The sequence below is a fragment of the Equus quagga genome, chromosome 14 (assembly GCF_021613505.1).
Source record: "Equus quagga isolate Etosha38 chromosome 14, UCLA_HA_Equagga_1.0, whole genome shotgun sequence".
In the NCBI taxonomy this organism is placed as follows: Eukaryota; Metazoa; Chordata; class Mammalia; order Perissodactyla; family Equidae; genus Equus; species Equus quagga.
The window spans coordinates 41,158,599-41,186,594 of record NC_060280.1 but is presented as its reverse complement, the minus strand read 5'-3'; the positions used below and the strand labels follow the sequence as shown (position 1 = coordinate 41,186,594).

Below are 27,996 nucleotides of genomic sequence, written 5' to 3'. Positions count from 1 at the left end.
TTAAGTGCAAGAGAGTAGGTTGAAAAATAGAGTTGGCTAAAAATAAATCAGATTACTCAGATTAGTATAAAACTAGTAATTTAGGCCCCTTGGCACACTTTTTAATTCAGAGAGAGCCCTTTAAACCTTGTTAATTGCAAAATAACTGCATTGCCCACCTGCCATCATGGTAGAGGCTTCTTGTTGTTTTAATTCTGGAGAAGAAGGAAAGATGCAGCTGGCCCACGGTGTTTTTGGCTGGGACTCAAGCTGGCCTGCTCTGCTTTGCCCTTTACAGTTTGTTCATGAAGAGAAAACTAGACAAATCTCCACCCTCCAAGTCTGAGGATCTCAATTGCAGCAAAGCCTCCGTGCTATAGCAGAGCACAGGCAGGGCCAGGAGTGAGCAGATGGGTGTTCAAACCGAGACTCCGCCACCTCCTTGCTAAATGTGAACTTCAGTTTTATCAGCTGTGAGAAGGTAATATACCTTTATCACAGAGTTGGGGTAAGGAGCAGTCAGCGAATATATATGAAGTGACTTTCCAAAATTCAAAATGTTATACAGATATAGTTATTTGTGTTATCTCTATTATATTCATATAATGAAACCTATGCAATTGAATGTCTTGTATCCACTTATTCATTGGAGATCTACTCCTCCTGATACTATTCCAATTCCCAGGTCTAGTTGACTGTTAGGCCAGTTACCTCCTTGTATGTCCCGCAGCTTGCTTGTCTTGTACTAGTCTCCTGTGTTCTTCAAATCAATCCCCTTCACCTACCTAATCTTTTGAAAACTCAGAAAATGAGCATTGGATGATTTACAGAGCCTTAAAAGGCTCCAAAAATATCTAAAATTGAAGCATCATGACCTTTAAATGGGAAAGAGAAATGCAGACATATTTGGGCTCCTGAGTATTCTAAAAGTCAGCCAAAGAAATGTAGAGGGAGTGGAATCTGCACTCTTAGATCTGTAAATGGAGTGCAGTCTTCGGCTGACTGGGTATGTAACTCTGGGCAAGTGTAAACTGACTGCCTCATCTGTTTTCTTATCTGTAGACTAGAGGCCATAATGCATACCTCAGTATATTACTGTGAGAGTTAAATGAGATTGTGTATAAAGATCTTGGTACACTTCCCAGCATATAGTTGATTGTCAACATTGATCCTCGTTAATTTTAAAAAGACCAGCATCAGTCCCTACCCCCAGATTTTGCAAAGGACTTTGGAATTATTCCTCCATATCACTGACTTCCTAATGGTTGTAAAGAATGAAATTTAAGTATTTATCTAAGTTTATACATTTATCTGTTACAAGACTAAAATCTCAGTCAAGGATTTGGATTTTTCAGTTGGGATGAAACCATAAATTCTCATGATTACTGATGAAATATAATATACATAATATTCTATATAAGATATAATACGCTATAAGATATTTATATGACATCTATACTGTGTAAGGTATATGAGTTATACATATGTTCTGTGTCTTCAAACAGAAAAACCTGAATCAGAGTGAGATGATCCTATAATGAGAAACAAAGGCAAGTGAGATAGAATGAAAAAACAGCAGATAAATGTCTTCTATCATCTTACACTGGAATATGAGCTTCTTTGAGCCAAGGAGGGAGCTGAATTACTTGTACTTTTTATGTAATTCTCTCTCTCTCTGTGGAATTCTTTACAAGTTCAATGCATATGTGTATAATATAGCTCCGTTGTAAATTGCCCAAAATGAGCAAGTCAGTGAAAGAGCAAAAACTCATTCAGGTATTTGGTTCCGAGTCCAACACTATCAAGTGACCTTCATGCTGCCAGCACTTCTGCATTCTAATTGCTCCCAGTGAATCCACCACTCTCATTTCACTACCTCTCTGCTTATCTATGTTTTTACACAGGCAACTATGGCGAAAGTGGGATGGAAGCTTTCAAAGATATGTCAGCCAAGGAAGGGATTTGCATCGCTCACTCTTATAAAATCTACAGCAATGCGGGGGAGCAGAGCTTCGATAAGCTGCTGAAGAAGCTCAGGAGTCACTTGCCCAAGGCCAGGGTGGTGGCTTGCTTCTGTGAGGGCATGACGGTGAGAGGTCTGCTGATGGCCATGAGGCGCCTGGGTCTGGCAGGAGAATTTCTGCTTCTGGGCAGGTGAGTGACAATGAGAAAATTCACACGGAGGTCATGCCGGGAATTTGGCAGCATCCAAGGGCATCTTTTGGCACAGAAGGACAGATGCTTTGGAATCTTAATCTGTGTAGTGGAGGTAGAGCTTAGATATCATAAAACACCAGAGCCCAGAGATAATCATGGAAAATAAGTAGATACGGCCACGTGCTGATTAATGACGATAACAGGAATCAACACATGAAAATGATGAGTCATTAAGTCCTCAGACAAAAAAGTGACTGTAAGGAAATGGGATGGGTTCTTAAATACTTGCTTAATTCCCTTGGGAAATAAAAACATTTTAAACTTTTTGCTCTTGCTTTTGAAATTGATTTTGAGAATGGCTACAGAAGTTTGCTTTATAGTATAGAATCATAGGATTTGGAGTTTGAAAGTGAGGAATGGCTTTTAAAACTAATTTTTAAAAGCCTTGGAAAATTGCCTTATTATTTTATATTGCAAAAGTGATATTACATTACCTGATCACCCACATTGTTACCTGACAAGTTTCTAAAAGATTGACTTCTACAAGGATTGACTTTAATTATATGGATAATCCATTTGATTGGCACAACTCAGCTCATTCCTTGCTGATGCTGTTGAATCCGTGTATTAGTCGGGGTTCTCCAGAGAAATAGAAACAGGAGTGTGTGGGTATATATAAATATATAGAGAGAGAGAGACCCAGGAGAAGCAATGGTATAATTCTGGTCTGAAAGCTGGCAGGCCTGGGACCCAAGAAGAGCCAATGTTTCAGTTCAAGTCTGAAGGCCAGAAAAGACCATTGTCCCAACTCATGCCGTCATGTAGGAAGAGGTCCCTCTCACTCAGCCTTTTTGTTCTATTCAGGTCTTCAACTGATTGCATGAGGACCACTCACATTAGGGAGAGCAATCTGCATTCCTCAGTCTATAGATACAAATGTTAATCTCATCCAGAAACACCCTCATAGACACATCCAGAATAATCTTTGGCCAAATGTCTGGGTACCTCATGACCCAGTCAAGTTGTCACATAAAATTAACCATCACAATCAGTAAGGTGACACCATAGTTTGAACATGTGAATGCAGTTCACCATTCCATACCTTTAAAAAGTTGTTATCCCCTATCTTGTCTCAATAAGCAGCCATTTTAAAGAGTAGAGAAAACTTTTAGAACCACTGCATCTTTCTCAATAGTACTGTCCAAAATAGAAAGCCAACTCACTTGTTATTAACTTTTGATGGCTCATTAAAGAAAACACGCTTCCTTTATTTTCCAAATGCTTAACTGACCTTCTGTGATCAGACTTAGCTCGTGCTTGGCTACATTTTATGACAGCCACTTTATGTCCCTAATTCTTTTCTGTCTGATCTGATGGCAATAGATTGATGGGACTATTTTAGTATGAGGCCAACTATCCTTCATAAAAATGATATTGAGTGATATTCCTTTTTCACTGATGTCATACATTTTGTCTAAAATCGTCCCTAGTTGGCGAGAGTGATGCACTGGCTGGTTTCATAAAACCCAGGAACATTCCCACTGCCAATATTCTTAAATGGCAAAGTTCAGCGTTACTACCTGGGCTAACACAATGGGAAAGAAAGAAGCTGGCTTTAAACAGTCCTGTTTTTCTGATAGGAGATAAGGGGTTCTGTAGTTCCTATCTGATGCTTTGCCAACATTTATAAGACAAATTATCAGCATTTGTTTTTCAGTCATATGATTTGTCAACAAGTAAATGTTTTTTGATCATATGTACACAAGGAAAATAGATTGGTGTTTACTATATTTGTCATTTTCTATCTGTATTTTTATTACCAGCAGCACCACAAGGCCAAAATTCAGTATTTTGTATATTTTAAGATTTATTTGGTATATGCTATTTCTAAGTTGTCTCCAAATCATTTAATTCATAGAATAATAGATTTTTAACCGTTTGTGAGGTTTCTGAATCCCTTCGTTAATTGGTTAATAATAATTCAACATTCACATAAGCACTGGTTCATTTCATCTTTGAACTATTTTGTTAGAAAAGTTTTCCTGACTCTGAATTTTCAAAATGTCTCCCTATAGTTTCCACCTCTTAGATCATATTCTTTTCTTTGGAAGTAACGTGATACTTTTCAAATATTTGGAAACGACAATATGGTCCTCAATCCCCCTCAGCTTCTCTTTGAAATATCCCTACTTTTTCCATTCCTGCTTCTTCATAGTGAAATGGCACTGTGGGCATTAATACAACCATTTGTCAGGACCATTTATAAGATCATTTATCAAATGCTGTGTGCCCATTACTACACCAAGTACTTTATATGCATTGTTTCATTTAATTATTCATTTGTCAAATATTGAGTGGCTACTATATTTTAAGATGCTTGAGATACATCAGTGAATAAAACAGACATTAATCACCAGCCTTATGGACCTTGTGGACCTCACAAATGATAAGCTATATAGAAGTTGTAATAAGAGGTATGAAAAAAATAAATCTAAGAACAACTTGCATATTGAGTACTATGATCATCTCCATTTTATAGACAAGGACTCCAAGATTCAGTGAATATTGAGTAACAATGACATGAAGATGGCTATATGGATGCATGTGATGAGGGCAAAATTCAAAATAAGTCTGTGTAACTCTAGAGACTGAGAAATTAGGACTGTGTTCTACTGCTTCTCAGTAAGCTGGAAGAAATCCTGTTCATAAAAGTGGAGGTCTAGGGATGTGAGCAGAAAAGCCAAATTTAATAGTTGTAAGAGAGAATTTAGAACGTCTACTCACTTGCAATTTACAAGTGAGGAAACTGAGACCCCAAAGTTTGGAGAACGTGGTCAAGGTCGCACAAGAGCCCAATGACCAAGACTCATAATCCAGTGCTTTTCTCTACTAGCCTGTCTCTTGTAGAATAGAAACAGGAGAGAAGTTATAATCTGATAGCAAACCCCAGTTCTTCATAGATCCTGGGTGTGTACAGAAAGTATCCCAGATAATTCAAACTTAAGTTAGCATTTTTATTAATGTCCCCTCCTAAAAGCTCCTATTCAATTACCCCTATAACTACTCTTAGTATTTTCAGACTATTTTGTTTGCATATTTTCTCCCACTCTCTCTATATTCTCCTTCCTCTCTTCACCCCCAACTCACACTTGGATGGATGGTTCTTAGAAACCAGAAGTCAAAGTTATGAGAAAAAAATCTATATTCAGAACTTCCTAGGGGATTCCACATTTAACAGCTGTAGTTACTTATAATTCTTTGCAGCTGCCTTGGGACAACCTTGTTTAATAGGTCATTCAACTAAAATGTTTGGCAGGACTAAGATAACTCTGCTGCTGAGACACCCTCATCCGTCAACATGTCTCACCATCTGTCCTGCACATCAGTAGCCTGTTAAGAGTGATATAGACCTGGCCACTGGGTCTTCTCATTTGAGCTCTGGGCAATCTGCTGTCTCATTGCCAATAATAATGTACTGTCCAGGTCCCTGAAATAATTTTGCTAAACACGTTGGCCCTGACAGCAGGATGGAATCAATAATCTGAACAGTAATGACATTTCTAAAGGGGCTTATTTTTCTAGAATGGATACAGTGTTTTAGTTCTTAACCTGGGAAAATATTACTTGAGGTATATTATTTACGAGTTATAAACCTGAATATGAACTTGGAAAAAAGGACCAATTTTTAGCAAATTAACTATTTAAAGATTGTTTTATCTCATCTATGATTAACCAAAACTATTTATCTATTTGAATTAAGAATCTCTGTCCTTCAATATGATGACTGTTACAGGCCACAATAGGAAATGTACTTAAATTTCAAAACTACAGTCATACGTCACTTAATGATGGGGATATGTTCTGAGAAATGCATCTTTAGACTATTTCATCATTGTGCAAACATAATAGAAGTGTACTGAAGGGGAACAAAATTTGCCACCCCAAAATGTATCTCTTTAACATGGCAATTATTTTAGGCTGATTATTTTTAAGAAACAAAAAGCTTCCAAAAGTTTTTCTTGTTACCTCCCCTTAACTGCCTAATAGAATTCAGATTAAAAAAACCTGTCTCAGGAAGCAAGCTATCACCTTAGCATAACATGAACTAGGTGATAGACAGGGAGGAACCTAGAAGAGTCTGTTTGTTGGGCCTCCCCTGTGTTCTTCTGTTTCTGTGTGGCCAAACATTTATTTTCCAAATGTTTACTCCTTTCACTGTCCTGTGAATTGCCTACCTTCTCTTTGAAGCCTCTGATCCTCCCTACACCCAACATGTTCTTTTCTCTTTAGCTGAGGATGATATTTAAGGTGAAGGCATAAGCCATTTTTGCAAGTTACTTGGTTTTCCTGGGTTTCTCCCATGTATCTGTGTTATTAAACGTATTGTTTGTTTTTCTCCTGTTAATCTCTCAGGTCAATTTAATTCTTAAACCAGCCAGGAAAACCTAGAAGGGTAGAGGGAAATCTTTTCCTCCCCTAGAGTATTTACACAAATCTATGATATAACCTACTACACAACTAATGTTATTATATAATGCTACTACATAACTAATGTTATGGGATCGCCATTGTTTATGTCGTCTGTCTTTGACTGAATAATTGTTATGCGGTCCATGACTGGATTTGAGGATTATAGCCAGTTTTTCTTAGTAGAAGGTCACTCCACATCAATATTTTTCAAAATAGAAAGGACAAGAGCTCACTGTAATAAATATCTTTGTGAATAAAATTACAAACAATTGTTCTACTAAAACCACGACAGTAGCTATTACCCAGAGGTTGATATTAGTCTTTATCCTTGCATATCACCAGAGCATTTATTCCAAATTAAATCTTTTTGAAAACAAGTATACTTGTCCTCTACTGGGCCATGCAGTGTCACTTAATTGTAATATGAAAGAAAGTTATTTTCACTGAGTTCCTGTTATGCTCCAGGAGGTAAGGAGAGAGGGAAAGAGAGTGGGAAGGGGAAGAAGGGAGCAGGGAGGAGAGGAGATATGAGGAGAGAGAGAGAGAAATTTAATGCCTTAAGCAATATTGGATATGTCAAGTTTTAGATGCTTTTGAGTTTGTTAATAATATCCCCATTTTATAGGAGAGAAATTGAGACTCAAAGAGGTTAAAAGATGAGACAAGCTCACACCAGCTTCTTACCCTGCTGGCCATTTTAAGTATCACAAAAAGAAGTCTTTTAGCAACATGAATGTTTTTACACTTTCTGCACTTAAACTGATAAGCTCAGTTTAATTTTGCTTTATTTTTGTTTTTGTTATTTTTAGGTTATTCTTTGAAAAGTAAATAAACTTAGTAAAATGCCTTGAAAATTGGTGGGATTTTTGTTATGTATTCATAATGCAAATAAAGCCAGTCAAACTATGTCCCACTTTGCCTGGAGTTGTTTTACTGCTTATCTACATTTGAATTGGGAAGACAGGACTAACTGCATAATGTTCAGTCTATAAACAGCCACTTGTTGGATGCACTTGGCTTAGACCATATGCAAAACTCTCTGAACCATGTGGGTTGAGCACAGAAAGTAAGGGGAGCATGTGTGAAGAAGTTTGGCAAGGAGCCTAGGAAGCAATATTTTCAGCCTTGTAGTATTTTGGAGAAGGTCTTTTTTTGTGGGGGTAAAAATATGATATGTATGATTTTCCAAAAGATAACTCTGGTGTATGGATTATGAATTTGAAGAGGTAAGGTGGATACAGGGCAACCAGTATCCCTAACAAAAATGCTATTTTCATGGACTAATGCAGTGTAAATGACAAAAAGGTGGCAGATCAAGAGCTACTTGCTAATTAAAATATGCTTATTACCTTGTTTGTGGTGATGGTATCAGAAGTATATGCACATGTCCAAATGCATCAAAATGTATACATTAAATATGTGCAACCTTTGTAAATTATGTACAACTCCATAAGTTGAAAAAAAGTCTGTAGGTGCTGCTGATGTATTGGATATTGTGGAGGAGTATGGGAAAGATGTCAAGGTTGACTCCTAGATTCTTATGTTATATAACAAGACGAACAATGGTACCTTTACTGAGATGAAGACAATTGGAAAAGAATCAGCTATGAGGTAGAGAGCAGGTCATGAGTTTAGTTTTGGATAAGTTGAGTTAATGTGCATTTCAAATACAAAAATAGCCAATAAAGCTGGAGAATATGTGAGTCTGGAGCTCAAAAGAGGTATAAAGGGCTGCAAAATAAAAATGAGTGAATCATCTGAAAAATTTAGATTTATTAACAGAAGACATGGGTGTGTAGGATTAAAAGAGAGGAAGTCTAAAAACTTAGCTTTGAGGAACCTCAAAATTTATTGGTTGAGGGGGACTGGCCCAGCGGCATAGTGGCTAAGTTTGTGTGCTCCACTTCAGTGGCCTGGGGTTCACAGGTTTGGATCACGGGCACAGACCAACACGCTGCTCATCAAGCCATGCTGTGGCAGAGTCCTATATACAAAATGGAGGAAGACTGACACAGATGTTAGCACAGGGACAATCTTCCTCAAGCAAAAAGAGGAAGAACAGCAACAGATGTTAGCTCAGGGCCAACCTTCCTCACCAAAAAAACCCAAAAATTAATAATTGGAAAAAAAAATGAACTATGAAAAGGAGATAAGGAGAAGGCAAAGCCAGAGATATAGGAGGAAAACCCAGAGAATATTCTGTCATCCCAGCCAATGGAAGAGATTGTTTAAAGGAGATACCACCAGTGTCAAATGATTCTAGGTCAAATAAAATAATACTGAAAAGGCCTTTCGATTTATTGAGATGGAAGTAATTAATGATTGAGCAAGAGATGGTTGAATGAGGGAAGAAAAGCAGATTCAGAATGAAATGAAGTGGCTAAGAAGTGAGTAGGAGGTGAGAAAAAAAACCTTTTGGCATGTAAGTCATTCTTTTGGGAAGTTAAACTAATAAGGAATGGAAAATGATAAAACTATATCTTGAGAAAAAAATGAGATCATGAGAGTTTTTTTAAGATAGTATTTTTATTTTTCCAAAAATGTAATTTATGATCATGAAAAATAATTTAAATGGTGAACAAAGCTATGCAGAGAAATTACTTATATTTCTACATCTGCATCAACACAAAAGATGCTACGACATTATTTAGTATTTGCCAATCCTATAGATGAAAATTGGCATCATTATGTTTTAATTTGTAGTTCTTTAATTGTGAGTGAGACTGTACATCTTTCATGTGTCAATAAGTGATTTATGTTTGTATTTTATGCAAGCTACCTATTCATGCGCTTAGTCCATTTTTATCTGTTTATTTTTCCTCATTGATTTATATAAAAGCACTTTCTAAGGTAGGGAAAGGAGCTCACTGACACGTGTAGCAAATATTTTCCCTTTGTCATTTAGTTTTGACTTTATTTATGGCATTTTGGACCATGCCAAACAATTTTTTAGTTATTTTCTTCACATTTTTCTTTTATGATTCATGAGATTTGTATGTTGCATACAGAGGTCAGTCACAGAGGTTTGCTTGTTTAATTGGTGGTTTAATTTTAGGATCCAGGTAGGATAGGAGGATTTAATTAATGATAGAGGACAATTAATAATATAAAATCCCTAAAAATGTGGGGACATTTAAAGCATAGGTGGGGGGAGCAAGCTGAGAAGTTCAACTCTAGAACTGGGACAGAAATAAAAAAATATGTCAGGGGCAGAGGTAGGTACGTTTAAGGTTTGCAAATAGGAGACTCACTTGATAGGCCCTCTTTTCTTTGTAAATTTGGAGGCAAGAAGGGAGTGTGTGCATGTGTGTGGGGTGTGTGTGTGTGGTGTGTGTGTGGAGTAGCAGTGAATTCAGAAGTTGTCAGTAGAGATTGGAGAACTGGGAAAACTACACTGTTAATAAGTGGTTTCATATATCATCTTTATTTTATATTACTCCATCTGTTACCAACAATGGGGAGAGAAAGATCTGGCTATCTCATAATGGAGAAATGGTCTTAAAATAACAGCAAATTTAACATCTGTACATGTACTGTCACATCAAGTATTGTAATGAATTCTCACTGTTAGGGTTTTAAAGGTTGATTAAACAACAGCCCTGTTCTCAAATTAAAAACCAACAGGACTGAGTCATGGAGATTAATGTGTATCAGCTAATTAGAGACCAAGTCGCTGATCTGTGACCAAATGGACTTCCTAACACTGCTCCCCAGCCCCAGAGTCACAGGCAGGGCTGGACAACAGCAGGACTGTCCTGCTTTAGAAGGTGGCTTTTAGGAGGACAGGAAAACTCTGAGGTTCAGAGGACAGACTGCTCTGTGAAGAGAAGAGACTGAGTCACACCTGCTCAACTCTGTCTCCAGTCCCACCAGACAGGTAAGTCCCTCATGCCCAGCAAGAAAGGGAGGGAAATGGTGGAGAAAATCTGTGTGTTTTCTTTCCATGCTTTTCCCTCCTGGAGAGTGGAAATCCCTCTGAAATGCTCCTTTTTGAAATGTGAAGAGTGACATATATTCTCCTCTCTCTCACAAGTCCCTTCTGAAGTACGCAGATTAACTCTGCAGATGAGAATTCTGAAGCTCAGAGACATTACTTGTCTCATCAGTGCCACCATGCTTACTAGATGTGCAGCTGAAATTGAAATGAAACCAGTTGCTTTGTGAAGTGTTACGGATCTGACAACTGGAAGTGCCCAGGAGAAGAGGAGGCCTTGATGTTATTGGACAGAGAAGAATTTCTGCGTGAGAGATGAACCATCTGATGACGTCAGACGCCCTTTGTGTGCCAGGGCCTTTTACATTACAGGCACCTGCATCTCAAAGGCTTCTGGTAAACTTAAGGCTGATTGCACTTCTAAAACTTGTTTAGATGAAATTTTAAAATAATTGAATAATAATAATAGCTATTTATGGAGTGCCCTTTGTGAGGAAAGCACTGTCTTAAGTGGTTGGTTCTCACGTATTAATATATTGACTCTTCACAACAATCCTATTTGACAGCTTTGTTAACTTCATTTTATTGCTGAGGAAATTGAGGTACAAAGAGATGACTAGTTTGCTCAAGATCACACAGGCAGTAAGTGGGAGAGAGGGTATTGGAAGTCACCTGTATCCTACCTAACCACTGTGGTAAACTAGCTAGATCTTTGATAATCCTTAATTTCAGTAATAAATTTGATCCTTATAGTATAACATATTAATTTATTTTTCTCTGTTACTAAAACAGACAATCTTTAAAGAAATAGGAATTAAAGATAATTCTGAAAGAGAGATTTCTATTTTTAAGTAAGATAAATAAAATCTAGAGCAATCCAACATCCTGTAAAGCAGAAAAATTCAGTGATTAGATGAGCTATTCAACCTGCATTATCATTTTTCCAGGAAAATACTCTGATGAAATTTCATTTTCAAAGCCAGCCCAGTGGCATGCTGGTTGGATTTGCATGCTTTGCTTTGGCAACCTGGGGTTTGTGGGTTCAGATCCCAGGCATGGATGTGCATATGGCCCATCAGGCCATGCTGTGGTGGTGTCCCATATACAAAAAATGGAGGAAGACTGGCATGAATGTTAGCTCAGGGACAATCTTCCCCAAGCAAAAAGAGGAAGATAGGCAACAGATGTTAGCTCAGAGCCAATCTTCCTCACATATTCACACAAAAATTAGTTTTCAGGAAACGGAAAAGTTTACAGTTGCTTTGTAAGAATGATCAAACATCTGTGAATAAACAAAGACAAACACAGAATATTATTCTGTGGTGAAACCAGGTGAAATTCATACGCTCTTCTGTTGTTTTCCAGAAGACTTAATATGGTTGGGTGGAGTGTCTGTCTTATGTACATGTGTCTACCAGTTGAGGACACTGTGATGAATCATTCTAAAGCAGTGGTTGGCAAAGTAAGGCCCATGGGTCAAATCCAGCTCACCTCCTATTTTTGTAAATAAAGTTTTATTAGAAAACAGCCACGCTTATTTACACAATGTTTATGGCTGCTTTGAGCTACAAAGGTAAAGTTGAGTAGTTGTAACAGAGACCATATGTCCCATAAAGCCTAAAATATTTACTATCTGGCCCTTTTCAAGAAAAAGTTTGCTCACCCCTGATCTAGAGACTTTTTCATCTGTGACGATGGCTCTGCTCACTTAGACAACATCTTAGAACTTGTGCTTTGAATATTTATTCAGCAGTAGTCATGGTTTGCATGTAGACTCTGCTTTCTTTTCAATTCTTCTCAAGGTTTTAAGGCCCCTGCTGGGTCATGGGATCAGGCAGTTCGAGGAGTGTTGGTTGGTGTTAGGGGTACATGTTGAGTGCTGTGTTTATCAGTGGAGAGGAGACCAAGAACAAAGGAGCTCTTTTTGATTTAAGCCTCCTGGAACATAGTGTTCAAAGCAATTGGAACATACAAAGCATTTGAAATACCTCCTTATTCAATCCTGAGTGATTTAATTTTATCTAAAATAAAGGAATGTGTTAAATTTAATAAGGAAGGTACTGTTTGGGTGTAAACATTAGTCTTTCTAATACAGTTATTTTCACCCCTCTCATTTGCTAAATTGGACTGATGACATGGATTAAAAATTTGTCCTATCTTTGTCCCTCTATCTATCTTCCCTATTTTCCTGAGAGCTGTTTTTCTAAAAAACAAATTTAATTATGTAATCCTTCTGCATGCTAATCTTAGTTGACTCCCTTTTCTTTCATATTCAAATCCCTAATTAGGCATGCATGGCCTTTTGAAATATGGTCAAATCTGCCTATCATTTTTTCACTATACTTAGAGGTGAGATTTAAAATATTTAATAACTGGTGAGATATGGATCCAATTAGAATAGATGAAAATCATAACCAGTGGGTAAATCTGTGCTGATGCGTGCCACCTAAATATCAGAACTGATACACTTCTACACCCCTCCCACCACTACCAAGTCTTCACTTTGCCTGTATCAAAATGCTTACAATTTCCCAAACATACCAGGCTCCCAGTATCACCTACACTGTCTTCTCCTTGGAATGACCTCCCTGTGTTTTACCAATGAAACTGATGTTTATTATGTAAGACATTCCCCAACAGTTTTGGAGACTTCCTGAACTCTAGTAGGACTTCCACAGATCTGTTAGAGCCCCTGTGACTTTTCATTCCTATTTTTCTCTTTTCCTCTTCCTCTTCTCCACTGGAATATGAGCTCCTTGAAGTGTGAGCAAAGGTTATTAATCTTTGCCTATAATATCTAACATATTATAAATATTTGAGAATGACTGTGACTACAGAGGAAAACCAAGTGTGGCAGTTATGTAGAGATAGAAAAAAGTGCTCTCCAATTCCAGTCCCCCTAAGTAAAAGACATGTTTCTCAGGCTCGTAGAAAGTAGAAAAACAAAATGAATGCATGCCACTCTGCGAGGAAGCCAGTTAAAAACCGCATGGTAGAGGGCAGTGGTAATTCCTTAGGAAACACTCCCTAAAGTTTATTTCATGAGAGATGTCTATTTCATAGGTTTTAGTACACAATGGTGAGCTTCTGGCCTACACAAAACATGTCAGTGAAAAGTGAGGCACTTTCTATGAGGCTTAACGATGCAATCAACTAATCGATCACTTGCAATAGGAAAAATTAAATTATTAGTAAAGTGGTGAAACAAGGAAGATGTGAACATGTTTGGACACATGTCTGTGCTGTTTCAAAGGAAGGCTTCAAAGGTTTTATTGAGTTCCTTTCAAAGGGAAAGAAAACAGCTTTAGTTTCTTCAGTACGCTAAGCTTGCATTAGACTTGCCAAATAAGAAGGTGAACATTGATTAGAAATGGTTCACTTGTTTGTTCAGAACACTTTAAAGTTTTATTCTCTTCTAATATCTTATCAAGGCATGAATACAAACCTTTATTTTTCAGGCTGATTTATAGAGACTCTCTCAGCTTAATGTTTTTGAACCTCTCAATCTGTTTTCTTATTTGTTTGTATCTTTATTTATTTAAGAGACTGTATTTTGGAGCAGTGTTAGGTGCATAGCAAAATTGAGAGGAAGGTACAGAGAATCCCCATTTTCTACCTGCCCCTACACATCCATAGCCTCCCCCATTACCAACATCCCCCACCATAGTGCTGCATTTGTTACAATTGATGAACCTACCTTGATACATCATTGTCACTCAGAGTTCAGAGTTTATATGAGGGTTCACTCTTGGTGTTGTACATTCTATGGGTGTGGACAAATGCATAATAACATATATCCCTCATTACAGTATCGTACAGAGCATTTTCACTGCCCTAAAAATCTTCTGTGATCTGCCTTTTCATCTCTCCCTTCCTACTAACTCCTGGCAACCAGTAACCTTTATACTGTCTTCATAGTTTTGCTTTTTCCAGAATGTCATAGAGTTGGAATCAGACAGTATGTAGTCTTTTCAGATTGGCTTCTATCACTTAGTAGTGTGCGTTTACGTTTCCTCCATATCTTTTCATGGCTTGATAGCTCACTTCTTTTTAGTGCAGAATGATATTCCGTTGTCTGGATGTACCACAGTTTATTTATCCGTTCACCTACTGAAGGACATCTTGGTTGCTTTCAAATTTTGGTAATTATGAATAAAGTTACTGTAAACATCCATGTGCAGCTTTGTGTGTGGACATAAGTTTTCAACTCCTTTGAGTAAATACCAAGGAGCGTGATTACTGGATTATATGGTCAGAGTATATTTAGTTTTCTGAGAAACTGCCAGACTGCCTTTCTAAGTGACTACTATTTCGTATTCTCACAAGGAATGAATGAGAGTTCTTCTTGCTCTACATCCTTGCATTTGTTGTTGTCAGTGTTCTAGATTTGGTATTTGTTTAGTTTTAATATGTTTTCACAGATACTGTATTGATGTTACAGAAAGAAAAGAAGAATATTTTCCAAAATCCAATTTCAAAATCGAATGTTTGTTTTCATTTGCCTTTTCGTCTTTGAGGCTTTGAAATGTGCCCATTCATCTTTTTAAAGTGTAGTGTTGACGTAAGTAGATATTATGCTAATACATATTTTCCCATTATCTCTTTTGTTTCTTCCTAACCTCTTCCTTGTCATCACTCCCTTCCTTCCCTTCCCCCAGGTAACCAACGCGAATAACTTAAGTGTTTTCTTCCTCACATTTCTTCTTGGTTTAATAATCATTGACACACGCATTTCCCCCCAATTATTGTCTTTTCTTGACTCTATATTAAATTTTCCCACTCCTTTCATGTACCTAATCAAATATGGTTCTTTTATACCTTCTGCATTTCCTTCCTTGACCAAAAGAGTTTCTCTGAACACCAGGAGAATTTTGTTTGTTTTTTTACCTTTACTTACTTGATCCGACCAGAATTTTAAAAAATTAAATCGATGTAGTAAAAGATCCAGGATTATTTTCTTTACAGTAGATTCTCAGATGTGTCTGCATGATCTATTAAATAATCCTTTCCCTCTGAAATAATACTAATGCTACTCATATTAAATTTTACATTTTTAAAATTACATATTTTCTGTAAACTAGTATTTAATTTCAGAATCTTTCTTTGGTACTATTGTTTTATTTGTCTCTTCTTTTGCTGGTAGCATAGCATTTTTATTACATTGTCCTTCTAGTATACTTTAATAACCAGTAAGGCGCACTATACTAGCTATTCTTATTTTCCATAATTTTCTTATTTTTCTTACGTATTATTGGTCCAGAAGAGCTATAAACATAATTTTTCTAATTATAAAATTAGCTTTCTAAATATTATTTTTGGAGGATTGAAATTTTAATGATGTTAGATATTCTAATCCAAAAATAGGGAAGAATTTTATTCAGATTTTTATATCCTTCCAAAAAGATAGATTACTTTATAAAAATTTAATATTTTTATTGAATTATTATTGTGCTTTGCATTTTTTGTTTCTTGTATTTTTAATGTCTAGCTAATTATTGCTAGTATAGGGAAAAGCAACTTGATGTTTGTATGACTCAAATTCCTTATTTGATATTTTAGCTCTTTTCAAGAGCTTTGAATTTTCTAGATATGCAAAAATTTTATCAACCCCAAATAATTGAGTTACTTTGTTCCATTACTTGTACTAATTATGTCATTTTCTTGACTTATTGTATTCACTAAAATCTCTAAAACACTGTGTATGATAGTGATAACAAGCATCATTTTCTGTACTTCATTTGGATGAATTAGTTTGTTATTTCACTATTTAGAATTAAATTTTATGTTTTTGTCTTTATCATATTTACTTATTTTCTTCTTACCTTGTCATTTCAGCAATCCTGTGTACTCATATCTTCAGATCCAATTACACAAAGTAAAGAAAACATACACACACACACACTCTAATTAGAGCAAAAAGATTGGATGTGAAATTAGGAACCTAGTGGTAAAAGTATAATCTGAATTATCATAAGGAATACTTTTAAAACTTACATTTGGGTCTGGTTCAAAATGACAACCTAAATACACAAGGTTACCCCTCCTTCTGCCTCAAAGTCCATTGAACTGACTTGCCATTTCATTTAGAGTAAAAGCCATAGTCTTTACCATGTCTTACTGATACCGGCTCAACGCAAGGTTGATATAAGGGAAGCCGTATTGTAGAAAAGAAACCATATTGTAACTTTAAGTGACCTCTGATTAACTAGCCCAGACACGCGCTGTAGATTTTGTGGCCGCTGCTCCCGGCTGCTTTAAGATGCTAACTTTGTTCTTCTGAGTTCCTTAGAAATAGGCAGAGAGCCTGTGCTGATAGCCATCATCAATGACAACTGAAAGATCAGGGTATAGGGCGTTGCTCCATTCTCTGATGCATATCCAGTAAAACAGAGGACTGTCAGGAACTGGGACCAGATGTCTGCCCCACCCAGAGACCAGCCGCCTCCCCCAACTGGAGACTGGCTCCATATATAACTGGCCTATAGTCTTTGTTCTGTGAGATGGTTCTTTCGGATATGAGTCGGGCATCTTCCCTCTTGCTAGCAAGCTGTATAATAAAGCACTTTCTCTTCTACCACCTTGCCTCCTGACTATTGGCATGTCTTGCAGTGGGCAAACGACCCCCCTTAGGCAGTAACATTACCAGATGCCCACATATGTCCCTCCCTTCCCCACCCACGTCCTATTGCTCCTCTCCTCTTTCACTCCACTCCAGCCACCATGATCTTCCTACTGTTCCTCAAAAACTCCTAATCCATGTCCACCTCAGGGCCTATGCATTTGCTGTTCCCTTGGCCTGAAACAATCTTCCACCAGACATCCCCACCACTGGATTCTTTATCTGAGGTCATCCCTAGCATGTTACCTTCTCAGTGAAACTTCCCTGACCACTCTATTTCCACTTGAAGGATACACTCCCCGTTATCCACATCACTTATTGTCTTCTAATATGCTATGTAATTTTCTTATTCATTCAGTTTATTGTCTCTCTAGTCTGTGCTAGAAGATAAACTCCATGAGGGCAGGAATTTTTATCTGTTTTGTCCACTGCTCTATCCTCTATCCCCGGAAAAATGCCTGCTGCATAATAAGCACCTAATAAAATAATCAACAAACTGGAGAACCTTTAACCCATATTTTGGCAGACAGGATTTTTTAAAGTTTCCCAGTCAAGACTCTGGAATCATCTGAGATCAGAGATAGCAGGTCTGGGAGAAGAAGCAGGTTTCACATCTCCAGCCAAGAAAGTAGTTTTATGATCTCAGAACAGCTAAGCTAGTTGCCTTGCTCTCACCAGTCTCCTCTCACCGAAACACTCTTTGAACAGTTGACTCTTTCTTCATCCCCCGAAAAAAGCCTTGGATAGGAAAAGGGGCCTAAAATATTAGCAGAAAATTAAAAGCTGAGAGTTCTAGAGATCTCCTTGACATATGAGGATGCATGTGGGGATGAGTCAGGTGAGATCTAGAAAAATGAGATGTGCTTGAAGATTAGGGTATTAAAATGCACCATTGCTGATGTGGACCGTGCTGAATGAGGCCGTGGCCCAGAAGGTGGCCCAGGAGAGTGTGACAGAATTGATGTAGGGGTGAGTGATACTGCCATTAGCTCACTGATTAAGTTACTTGCATAAATGTTGAATTTCCTAGAGGTTTCTGTGTTTTTAGTGTTCAGATGTCCTCATATCTAAAAAAAAGACATTTGTCCTTTGTACAAATCACTTATTCAGCCTGAGAACGTTATTCCGCCCCCCCAAAATCCGTTACAAATAAACCTTTTGTTTCCTACAATAGAATCTTAGTTCTGATGTTATGCCAAAAAACTTTGAAGATATATCTGCATTTAATATGGTAGTCTCAAGAGATTCTTATAGCTTGAAAATTCCATTTTTATATTTTTGCAGTTTTTATAGCAGGCTGGGTTATGTGGCAAAACAGTTGAAAAAGGCAGTGGTGGAAACTCCTGTGGGAAAATTTCATTTCTAAAAATGCTACCTAATCTTATGATTTCTAAGTAGACAAGGAGGATTGGTTTTTTTAGCTTAGAATTTGCTACTATGCATTTTGAGACAATATCATAATCGTAACATTGCTAATGCCTTATATTTCTGCAGTGCATTAAAGATTACAAATGCTTTTATGTGCATTATGCCATTTAATCCTCCTTGTCCAGTAAATGCATGGTAGTCATCAGTGAAAATGTGTCCAGATGGCTGAAAATGGACATCAGCCCCCTCCCCCCCATAAATAGTAGACTAGTAGCTATCAAATATAGGCTTTTAGAAAGCTTTAATGAAAGTTTCAAAGGTCCAAAACTGAAATTAAATAAATAATAATTACATATACATATAATTGTTTGTACATGTATCTGTGTCTTGTGTGTGTATGGTTGTTAGCTATCTTTATTTAAAAAGAATTTTTTTCATTCATTTATTGCTTCAACAAGCATTTATTTGTATGTGCTATGTTGCAGGCACCATATACTGAATATAGCATAGCAACAGCAACCCATATAACCCTGTCCTTCTGGAGCTTAAAGTCCAAGTAAACAATAAAATAAGAAACAAATACTTAATTCTAATTCTATGTTTCTTAGCTTTATCAAGGTCTAACATGCAAAATATATACAAAATTTACTTGCATACAAATGTAAATATTTGACATACAAAATATTGCACTCATTTAATGTATGCATCTTGATGAGTTTGGACATAAGCCCAACCTGTGATACCATCACCACAACCAAGGTCCCAAACATATCTATCACCTCTAAAAATTTCCTTGTGTTCTTTTGTGTGTGTGTGTGTGTGTGTGTGCATTTGTGTCTGTTTTGGTAATAACACTTAGCATGAGATCTATCCTCGTAACATTTTAAAGTTCACAATATCGTATTGTTAACTGTAGGTCCTGTGTTGTACAGTAGATCTCTAGAACGTATTCATCTTGCATAACTGAAACTTTACACCCGCTGAAAAACAACTCCCCATTTACCCCTCCCCCAATCCCTGGCAACTACCATTTTATTCTCTCTTATTATGAGTTTGACCGTTTTAGACACATCATGAGTGGAATTATGCAGTATTTGTCCTTCTGTGACTAGCTTATTTTGTTTAGCATGAGATTCTCTAGATTCATCCATGTTGTCATAAATGGCAGGATTTCCTTCCTTTTTAACACTGAATAATATTTCATTGTATGTATGTGCCACATTTTCTTTATCTATTCATTTGCCAATGGACATTTGGGTGTTTCCATATGTTGATTATTGTGAATAATGTTGCAGTGAACATGGGGGTACAGATGTGTCTTCAAGATCCTGATTTCAATTGTTTTGGATATACATCCAGAAGTGGGATTGCAGGATGATATGAGGGTTCCAGTATTCATTTCTTGAGGAGCCGCCACACTGTTTTCCATTATGGCTGTACCACTCTTCATTCTCACCAACAGTGTGCGGTTATGCACCATATAACAATGTTTTAGTTAATGACAGACCACATATATGATGGTGGTCTCATAAGATTAGTACCATATAGCCTAGGTGTGTAGTAGGCTATACCATCTACGTTTGTGTAAGTATGCTCTATGATGTTCGCACAATGACAAAATCACCTAACGACACATTTCTTAGAATGCAGCCCCATCATTAAGCAATGCATGACTATATAAGAGTTCAATTTCCACATCCTTGCCAATATTCGTTATCTTTTGTTTTTCTGAGAATAGCCATCCTAACAGGTGTAAGTTGATATCTCACTGTGGTTTTGATTTGCGTTTCCTTGATTAGTGATGATGAGCACCTTTCATATACCTGTTGTCCATCTCTTTGTCTTCTTTAGAGAAATGTCTATTCAAGTCATTTGTCCATTTTTTAATTGTGTCATTTGGATTTTTTGCTATTGAGTTGTATGAATTCCTTATATATGTTGGGTATTAACAACTTATCAGATAGATGGTTTGCAAATATTTTCTCCCATTCCATAGGCTGTCTTTTCAATCTGTTGATTGTTTTCTTTGCTGTATAGAAGCAAAATTTAATAAGTGCAGTGAAGAAATAATCTATTTTTGGAAGTAAAATATTCTTTCTTATATTAAATTGCACAATATTTCATGGTAATTTGTTTTGCTAAAAAAAATTGGCAAAAGAGACATATGAATTGCCAATACTCTGTTGACTCTAAATTATTTTGTAACTGTAATGGTATTTGTAACTGTAATGGTATTTGTGAAGCGCCATTCAAGGATTCTCTATGATGTGCATATGCTTTTACGGATATCATTCCGGAGTGAGTAGTGATGAGTTTAAAACCCAGCTTGACACCTACAGTGAGACTTATCCTTTTCTTTTACGTAAAAATAATTACTTCTTTCTACCTAACCCAGTAACTCTCCAAAAAATACAATATATTTGTGTTCTAAATTAGAATGCAGAGTATGGTTAACATTTATAATAGCATTTGAGCATCCAGTGTGTTAAAGGTCAAATAAAATAAGGATGACTGAAAATATCAAAGCGAGAATGTAGTGTCATTCACACTAAAACCCAAGCTGCCTTACTTTCTTCCAGTATTCCTTCAGAAATATATAAACAGTGAAAATCTTTCTTATGGCTTAAGTCAGTATTTGCCCTAATTAATCTTAATTCCAAAAGCTGTAATGATTCGAAATTCAGCTTGTCTTTTGAGTAATTTATTCACATTTAAAACACAAAGCAGCTTTTGAAATGTCTAGCATTCATTGCACCCCACATGCGAGTTATCAATCTAGTTTTACGAGGATCATTGAGGGGTTATGCAAGAGACCCACAGCTGTATGTCAAATGGTCTCTAGTCCCTCATCTTGATAAAAATCATAGAAAAGGATAATTTGCTGATTTAAGACAAAACTCATTTCTGAATTAATATAATTGAGGCGACAGAATGGTAAATAAGCAAATAAGACTGCCTCTAGTATTCCTGAACTAATTGGGCCATTAATGCCTTTGGAGGGAAAAATTGAAGGCAACTGGTAACGTGGATGAAATAGCAAAAACATTTCAACCTCATTTGAGTGGCATTCACCTTGTTATCGCCTGGCAGAAATGTTGTAAATCAAGGAAGAAGAAACTCAGCAGTAATTAAGAAAAGAACCAACCTTAACTCAAACAAAGGATTCAAGATCCAGCTTCGTTGATTTTTATCCTGTGAATTAAAATAATGGGTGATTCTGCAGGTAAACTGAATAACCAACAGACAGGCAATAAAATTTAAAAGTTGCAGATAAAATTATAAGGGAAAAAACCACAAACACATTAGATTGAGGCACTAAGAATTATGTATGGGATTAAGTTTCAAACTGCACTCATGGTCAGAAGTGGCAGTTTTCACACTAACTCATAAATATTAACTCATATGTATTTATACATCTAAGATTAAAAAACATTGCTTAGGTTTATACATATGATTATGCATGTAGTAATTGTAACTGAAAATGAGCACAGAATACAAACATATGACTCCTAATGAATGATGGTGGTTAAGAATGTTCAGTTTAACATACACACATACACACTAACCCATACACACACTTATACACCCATGCAGAAGCTGATTAATGATTTAGAGCTTTCTAAATGAGCCAGAGTGCTTGTCTGCGCTCTGGTGGAGGGAAGGGCAATGCATATAGAGGTTCAAAGAGATGAAACGATCCCGTCATATAATCTAGTCCTATAGTTCCTGATGTGTTCATCAAAGACTGTTATTATCTGCAGTCCTTCTCCACCACCACCCCAGAACATTCTGTGAAACTTTAAAAGGCAAGCTGAACGATTTCCAATAAGGAAGGAAGGTTGAACACTGACATGTAATTCCATTTTCTCCTCCATGCCTCCAAATTGAATAAAGTTTTTTTCTTAAAGCATGCAAAGACAAAAAGAATGGAAGAAAGACAACAGCAACACAAATTTTAAAATGGATAAGTGGTAGAAAGAAGAAAGAATTGGAAAGAAAGCTGGGGCCAGTGGCACAGTGGTCAAGTTCACCTGCTCTGCTTCCGTGGCCAGGGTTTGCTGGTTCGGATCCCAGGTGCAGACCTATGCACTGCACATCAAGCCATGCTGTGGCAGGCGTCCCACATATAAATGGAGGAAGATGGGCATAGATGTTAGCTCAGGGCCCATCTTCCTCAGGAAAAAGAAGAGAAGCTAACATAAATGTTAGCTCAGGGCTGATCTTCCTCGGGGAAAATAAATAAATAAAGCGGAATTTTCAGCCAAGAAGCAACCCAATATGCAATATAGACTCTCCAAAAGTTCAGAATTTGTGATGGTAGCTGGGCTAAAAAAAAACCAGAAATAATTGGAATTTTTCCTAAGTATCCAACACCCCCAGAATCCCATCTATCTGGCAAAAGTGTTGAAATTTATTCAGAGTATAGGGCAAAGGGCAGGCTCTCGGGATTGAAGGGCCCAAGGCGAGTTGAGAGGCAGAGCACTATACTTAGATGGAGAAATAAGTAAATGTTTATACACCAAATGTTGACAGCCCCTGCCCTCTTTTCCACTTGAGATCCTAAAATGCAGGCAGCCAGATTTTTCTCCCTATGCAGGAGAGTGGTAGTACCTTCTTCCCTGAGGCATGACCAGGGACCAGCCCAACATCAGGGATGGCCCAATGAACAGCCCCATCAGGACTCCCTGATATGAAATGCACAATAAACAGGCCCAACCCACAGGCACACAGTCTCCAATCTTTTTCTTTAATGTCCCGCCATTAAATATGAAGAGACCATTGCACATCCCTAGACATCTGAGAAAAGCCTCTAACGTGGAAGAGGGAGCACAAAACCAATAAACATAAAACCAAGAAACATTCCTGTTTGGCGGAAATAGAGACTCTTCAGGGAGGTGAAAATTTCAAATAAAGAACTAATAGTAATATCTTCAAAGACATGGTAAGATATTGCATCCTTGAAAATAGAAAAAACATACCACACAAAGGAATAGAAGAAGAAAAGTCTTAGAAATGAAAAGCAGATGTAATAATGGAAATAAAACATTTGATAGAAAGGTATGAAGAAACAAATTGAGAAAATAAAAATGTAAAACAAAAGGGCAGAGGACTGGTACATAGGAGAGAAAATACGGGAAAATTAGAATACTGATCTAGAATGCTCCAACACTTAAATAAGAAGAGTTTGAAAAAAAATAGAGAAAATAAGGGGAATAAATCATTAAAACCATAGTTTAAAAAAATTTTCCAGAACTGAAAAACGTGAATCTCTAGATTGAAATGGCACTCTGAATACCTCATCTGGGTGGAAATAGTCACTCCTCTCTCAGGTTGAGGCACATTTTTGTCAAAGTTCAGCTACTTGGAGAAAAAGAGAAGATATATCGAATTTCCATAGAGAAAAGGTGAGAGAGAAAGACAGTGACAAAGAGAGAAACAGAGAGAGAGCGGAATTAAAAGGTTTAGGAATCAGTATCACTGAGAAGCATTTAAAAATAGTTAAATAAATGAGAAGGAATACCACCTTCAGGGATTGGAAGAGTCAATGTTGTTAAGATGGCATTTCTACTCCAGTCCCGTCTGCTGCCATACTGTCTCACCATGCACCAGCTGAGCTATATTTGTTTGCATTCCTAAACTATTCCAAGACTCACCCTGCCTCAGAGTGTCTGCACGTGCCATTCTTTCAGTCTGAATGCTCTTACAGTTTTTAGGTCAACTAATTCCTGCTCATCTGTCAAATATCAGTGATGACACTGATGTCATTTCCTCAGTGAATGATTACCTTATTACCTAAAATAACTTCATTCCTGTTGTATTATCTCATATTATCCCTATTTTTAATCATTGCATTTATATATGAATTGGCATTTTTGTCTGTATGATATTCATTTTATTCCCAAGATCATAAGCTACAGCATGCCTAGCAGTGTGGCTAGGACATGGTAGATAATCTATGGCTAGGACATAGTAGATAATCTATCAAATTATGAGTCATCCTGGGGCCGGCCTGGTGGCATAGTTGTTAAGTTTGCATGCTTTGCTTTGGCAGCCTGGGGTTCATGGGCTCAGATCCCAGGCGTGGACCTACACACTGTTCATTAAGGCATGTTATGGCGATGTCCCATATTCAAAATAAAGCAAGGTTGGCACAGATGTTAGCTCAGGAACAATCTTCCTCAAGCAAAAAGAGGAAGATTGTCAACAGATGTTAGCTCAGGGCCAATCTTCTTCACCAAAAATAATTTAAAAATTTATGACTCATCCTGTGCAGAAATTACCTGTTTTTGTAATTCTCTTTCCAATTAAGACATAAATTCCGTGAAGTATAGATTATGTCTGTTTGCTGTTGTAGTCTCAGTGCCTGGCATTTAGTTGTTGCTCACGAAATATTTGTTATATGAATTCACTTAAATATTTGATACAAACAACAGTCTGAGAGAAGTATCAAAATATACTTGAGTAACAACTTACAGTGAAATGATTTCCCATGAAAGTGCCATCAAAAAGGCATTGGGCATTGAGCGCAAGCTGCTTTGTAATAAAATTTGCGTAGCAAATAAGGGGAATCTATTATTTATTAATTCACTCATCACAAAGTATTTGTTGTAGACCTACCATGTGTCAGATCCAAGAGGGACAAACGAGTTCATGGAGGGGGAAGAGGTGAGGGATGTGGGCAAGCGCTATGGTCATCTCATGCAAACCACACCTCTCTGTCTACTGCTTTCACAGAATCATATCTGAATTTTCCTCATGCCCGGGAATTTTCTCACCAATCATCTTGGTTAACCTAGTCCCTTCTATCCTTCAAAGCCGTCCTGACAGTATAAATCTTCTCACGTCTCTCTTGAAGACAGAGGGCTTTGTTGCTCCTTCCTGCTTCCATTACTATTTTCACTGGGAACACTAGCACTTTTGCTTCTCCTCTCCACCACACCTACCTATTTTTCAAGGGCTTCTTCAAGTCCAAATTCCCTGTGTCTAAAGAACGTTCTGGAAACATATGTGAGCTTCAAAATTTGAAGTGATTTTTTTTCCAGGCTGAACTTTATCCTGAAGGCAATCATTTTAAGCAGGGGAGATACACAGAAGCAAGTTTGGTAACTTAAGGATCACTTCGGGAGTAAAATGCAAGTGGATCAAGTGGAGAACCACGCTCGAGCCTGAGAAGATCAGCTGGGATATCATTGCAATAATTCCGGAGCTGCTAAGGGTCTGAAGTGAAAAACTAATAAGGGAAGAGCAGAGAAACTAAGGGTGGTGGCTTGGAGGAAGCATGGAGAAAGGTGGCAGTGAAAATAGCTTCTCCCTGTCCGGAGCTGGTCCTCGAACTAAGGGCTATCTGCTCAGGTGGTGAACCCTTTGGACCTCTGCCCCTTCCCCTCTGCCTTATTCTTCCCTTTCTTTTTGGCTCCTCAGGAAAATTTCCAAAGATGCAAACATCGTGAAAGATTTATGGACATCTTTTTAAATAGGAAACAGGAAGCCAGAGAATTTAAGAAGCCCAAACTCTGTGCTTTCATTTCTGTCTTTTTGATGACTTACTCTCAGAAACTTAGGACAGCTCTTTTCAAATGGATTCGCAGCACAGCTGCTTAATTATCTTGTTATTTATGACCATTTTAACACTGATGGAGAGACCTTTCGGGACTCAGCTGAGGCCATCGGATCATTACCTTTGCTGACAAACTTCCTGACTTCGGTGATGCGTGTCTGCCCTCTATTTGTATATATTTCTAAAATGAGATTCTGCATGTCTAAATGAAGAGAATTTGGCCTTTCCTGTGTGAGGCTAAATTTTCTAGTGGCCCAAGGAAAAGGGCTGTTGACAGAATCAGTTTTGGTGTTTTTGTTGGCTTCGGCAGATTTTAGAAAAGCCATTCTTTCAGTCTTCACTGTATTTCCTCATTAGAATATATGTTTAGGAATCCATTCCTCCATTGCTATACCTGGAAATATTTCTTTCTGTTACAGAGACGGAAGGGGGCTGGTGAAGGGAGAGAACGTAGTGGGAATAAAATTTGGTGTGGGTCAGACATTGACTAAATACTGTGCACATGTTATTTCATTTAATTTTTGTAACAAACTGGCAAATTAAAAATTATTTTCTGCATTTCTATGGATGAACAAGCCAATGCTCAGAGGAGCCAGGCTACGTGCATGGTTAATAAATGTCAGAGCCAGGTTCAAATCATCGTTTTTCAAACTGCAAAGTTCTCTTTCCTAGTATGTAACTGCACCTGAGTCAACTGCCCGGTGAATGCCTCATTTTCAAAAGGTGTATTGTTGGGGAGAGAGCATAGAAATAATAGGAATATTAATTTTGCTGATCATATTTATATTGGCTTGTTTTTTAAAATTTGATTTGGGGCCCTTAAGAAAGGAATTATGTGATCCACAGGAATCATGTGGATTCAGTAAGAATGATTTAAGCAAAAAAGTAATCTTTTTCTTCATTTTTAATAGGAATGAAGGGCAAATCATGGTATTGCCATTAGCTACATGTATTCTTTCAAAAAATGCCAATTAAGATATTGAATTTAGCAAGATATCTGGTAAAAATCTGTGCAGATACTATTCAGGGTGATATTAGAATGGGAGTATAGATGAGTTGATAGCTAAATGTGAATTTAGACGAATTCATTACTTAAATAATGTTGATACATTAATATCAATGTAAAAGATGTCTTCAGTGACATATCTACTGTAGAATATGGATACCATCTGTAAATTTATGTTGTCATTTCCAGTTGACAAGGGATTTTCATATTTTTGTACATTATCTCTGCTTCAGAGAAGAAAGCTATGACTCACAGAGTTATACAATTTGCCCAAGGTCACAAGCTCAGAAATGATGGCATCAAACCTCAAACCTAGTTATCTTGATTCCAAGATCTATGTTCTTTCCACTCTACTTAGACTGCCTTTCTTTCTTTGGAAACATCGTATTAGTGATTTGTATGAAGTCATGGAAGTGTTGCTTATGGAATTTGTCCTTCACACAGAGCTGGAAGTTTCAACTAATGTGACTAATCACAGAATCAAAATTGGAAGGAAAAAAACCTTCCCGACTGAAAAGTTGAACTTAAACAAGAAAGCCGAAATTTAGTACAGCTAAATATAAACTCCAACAATTAGCTTCAAGTAATTGATTCAATGACCTTGGAAGTCCTGTTCAATTACAAGAAATTTTTGAGTGTACAAAATAATTAATGCTTTATTTTTATTTCCTTTCCTATTTTACAGAATTGAAATCTATATTTACCCTTGATGTCTACTGTGCTCATTTTACTGAATACTAATATAGGAAACCATGATTTAGAGACATACAGTATGATTATTAGTCAGCTTTGTTCTGCAAATTAGGTGATCGATTACAGCTACTTTAAAGAGAGTAATCTGAGAACTTGATGTAGGATGACTTAGGGTTGAATGATGCCTACTCTATACATGCCAATTGAATATG

At 37.1% G+C, this 27,996-nt stretch overlaps 1 protein-coding gene across 1 annotated transcript in view; it reads left to right on the top strand.

Annotated features, from left to right (window-relative positions):
• Window positions 1-27,996, top strand: part of GRM5 (glutamate metabotropic receptor 5) — a 456,665-nt gene that overhangs the window by 162,240 nt on the left and 266,429 nt on the right. Inside the window, exon 2 of the mRNA XM_046684592.1 lies at window positions 1,884-2,133. Within this exon, the coding sequence (XP_046540548.1) occupies window positions 1,884-2,133 (250 nt within the window). The remainder of the gene's footprint in view (window positions 1-1,883; window positions 2,134-27,996) is intronic.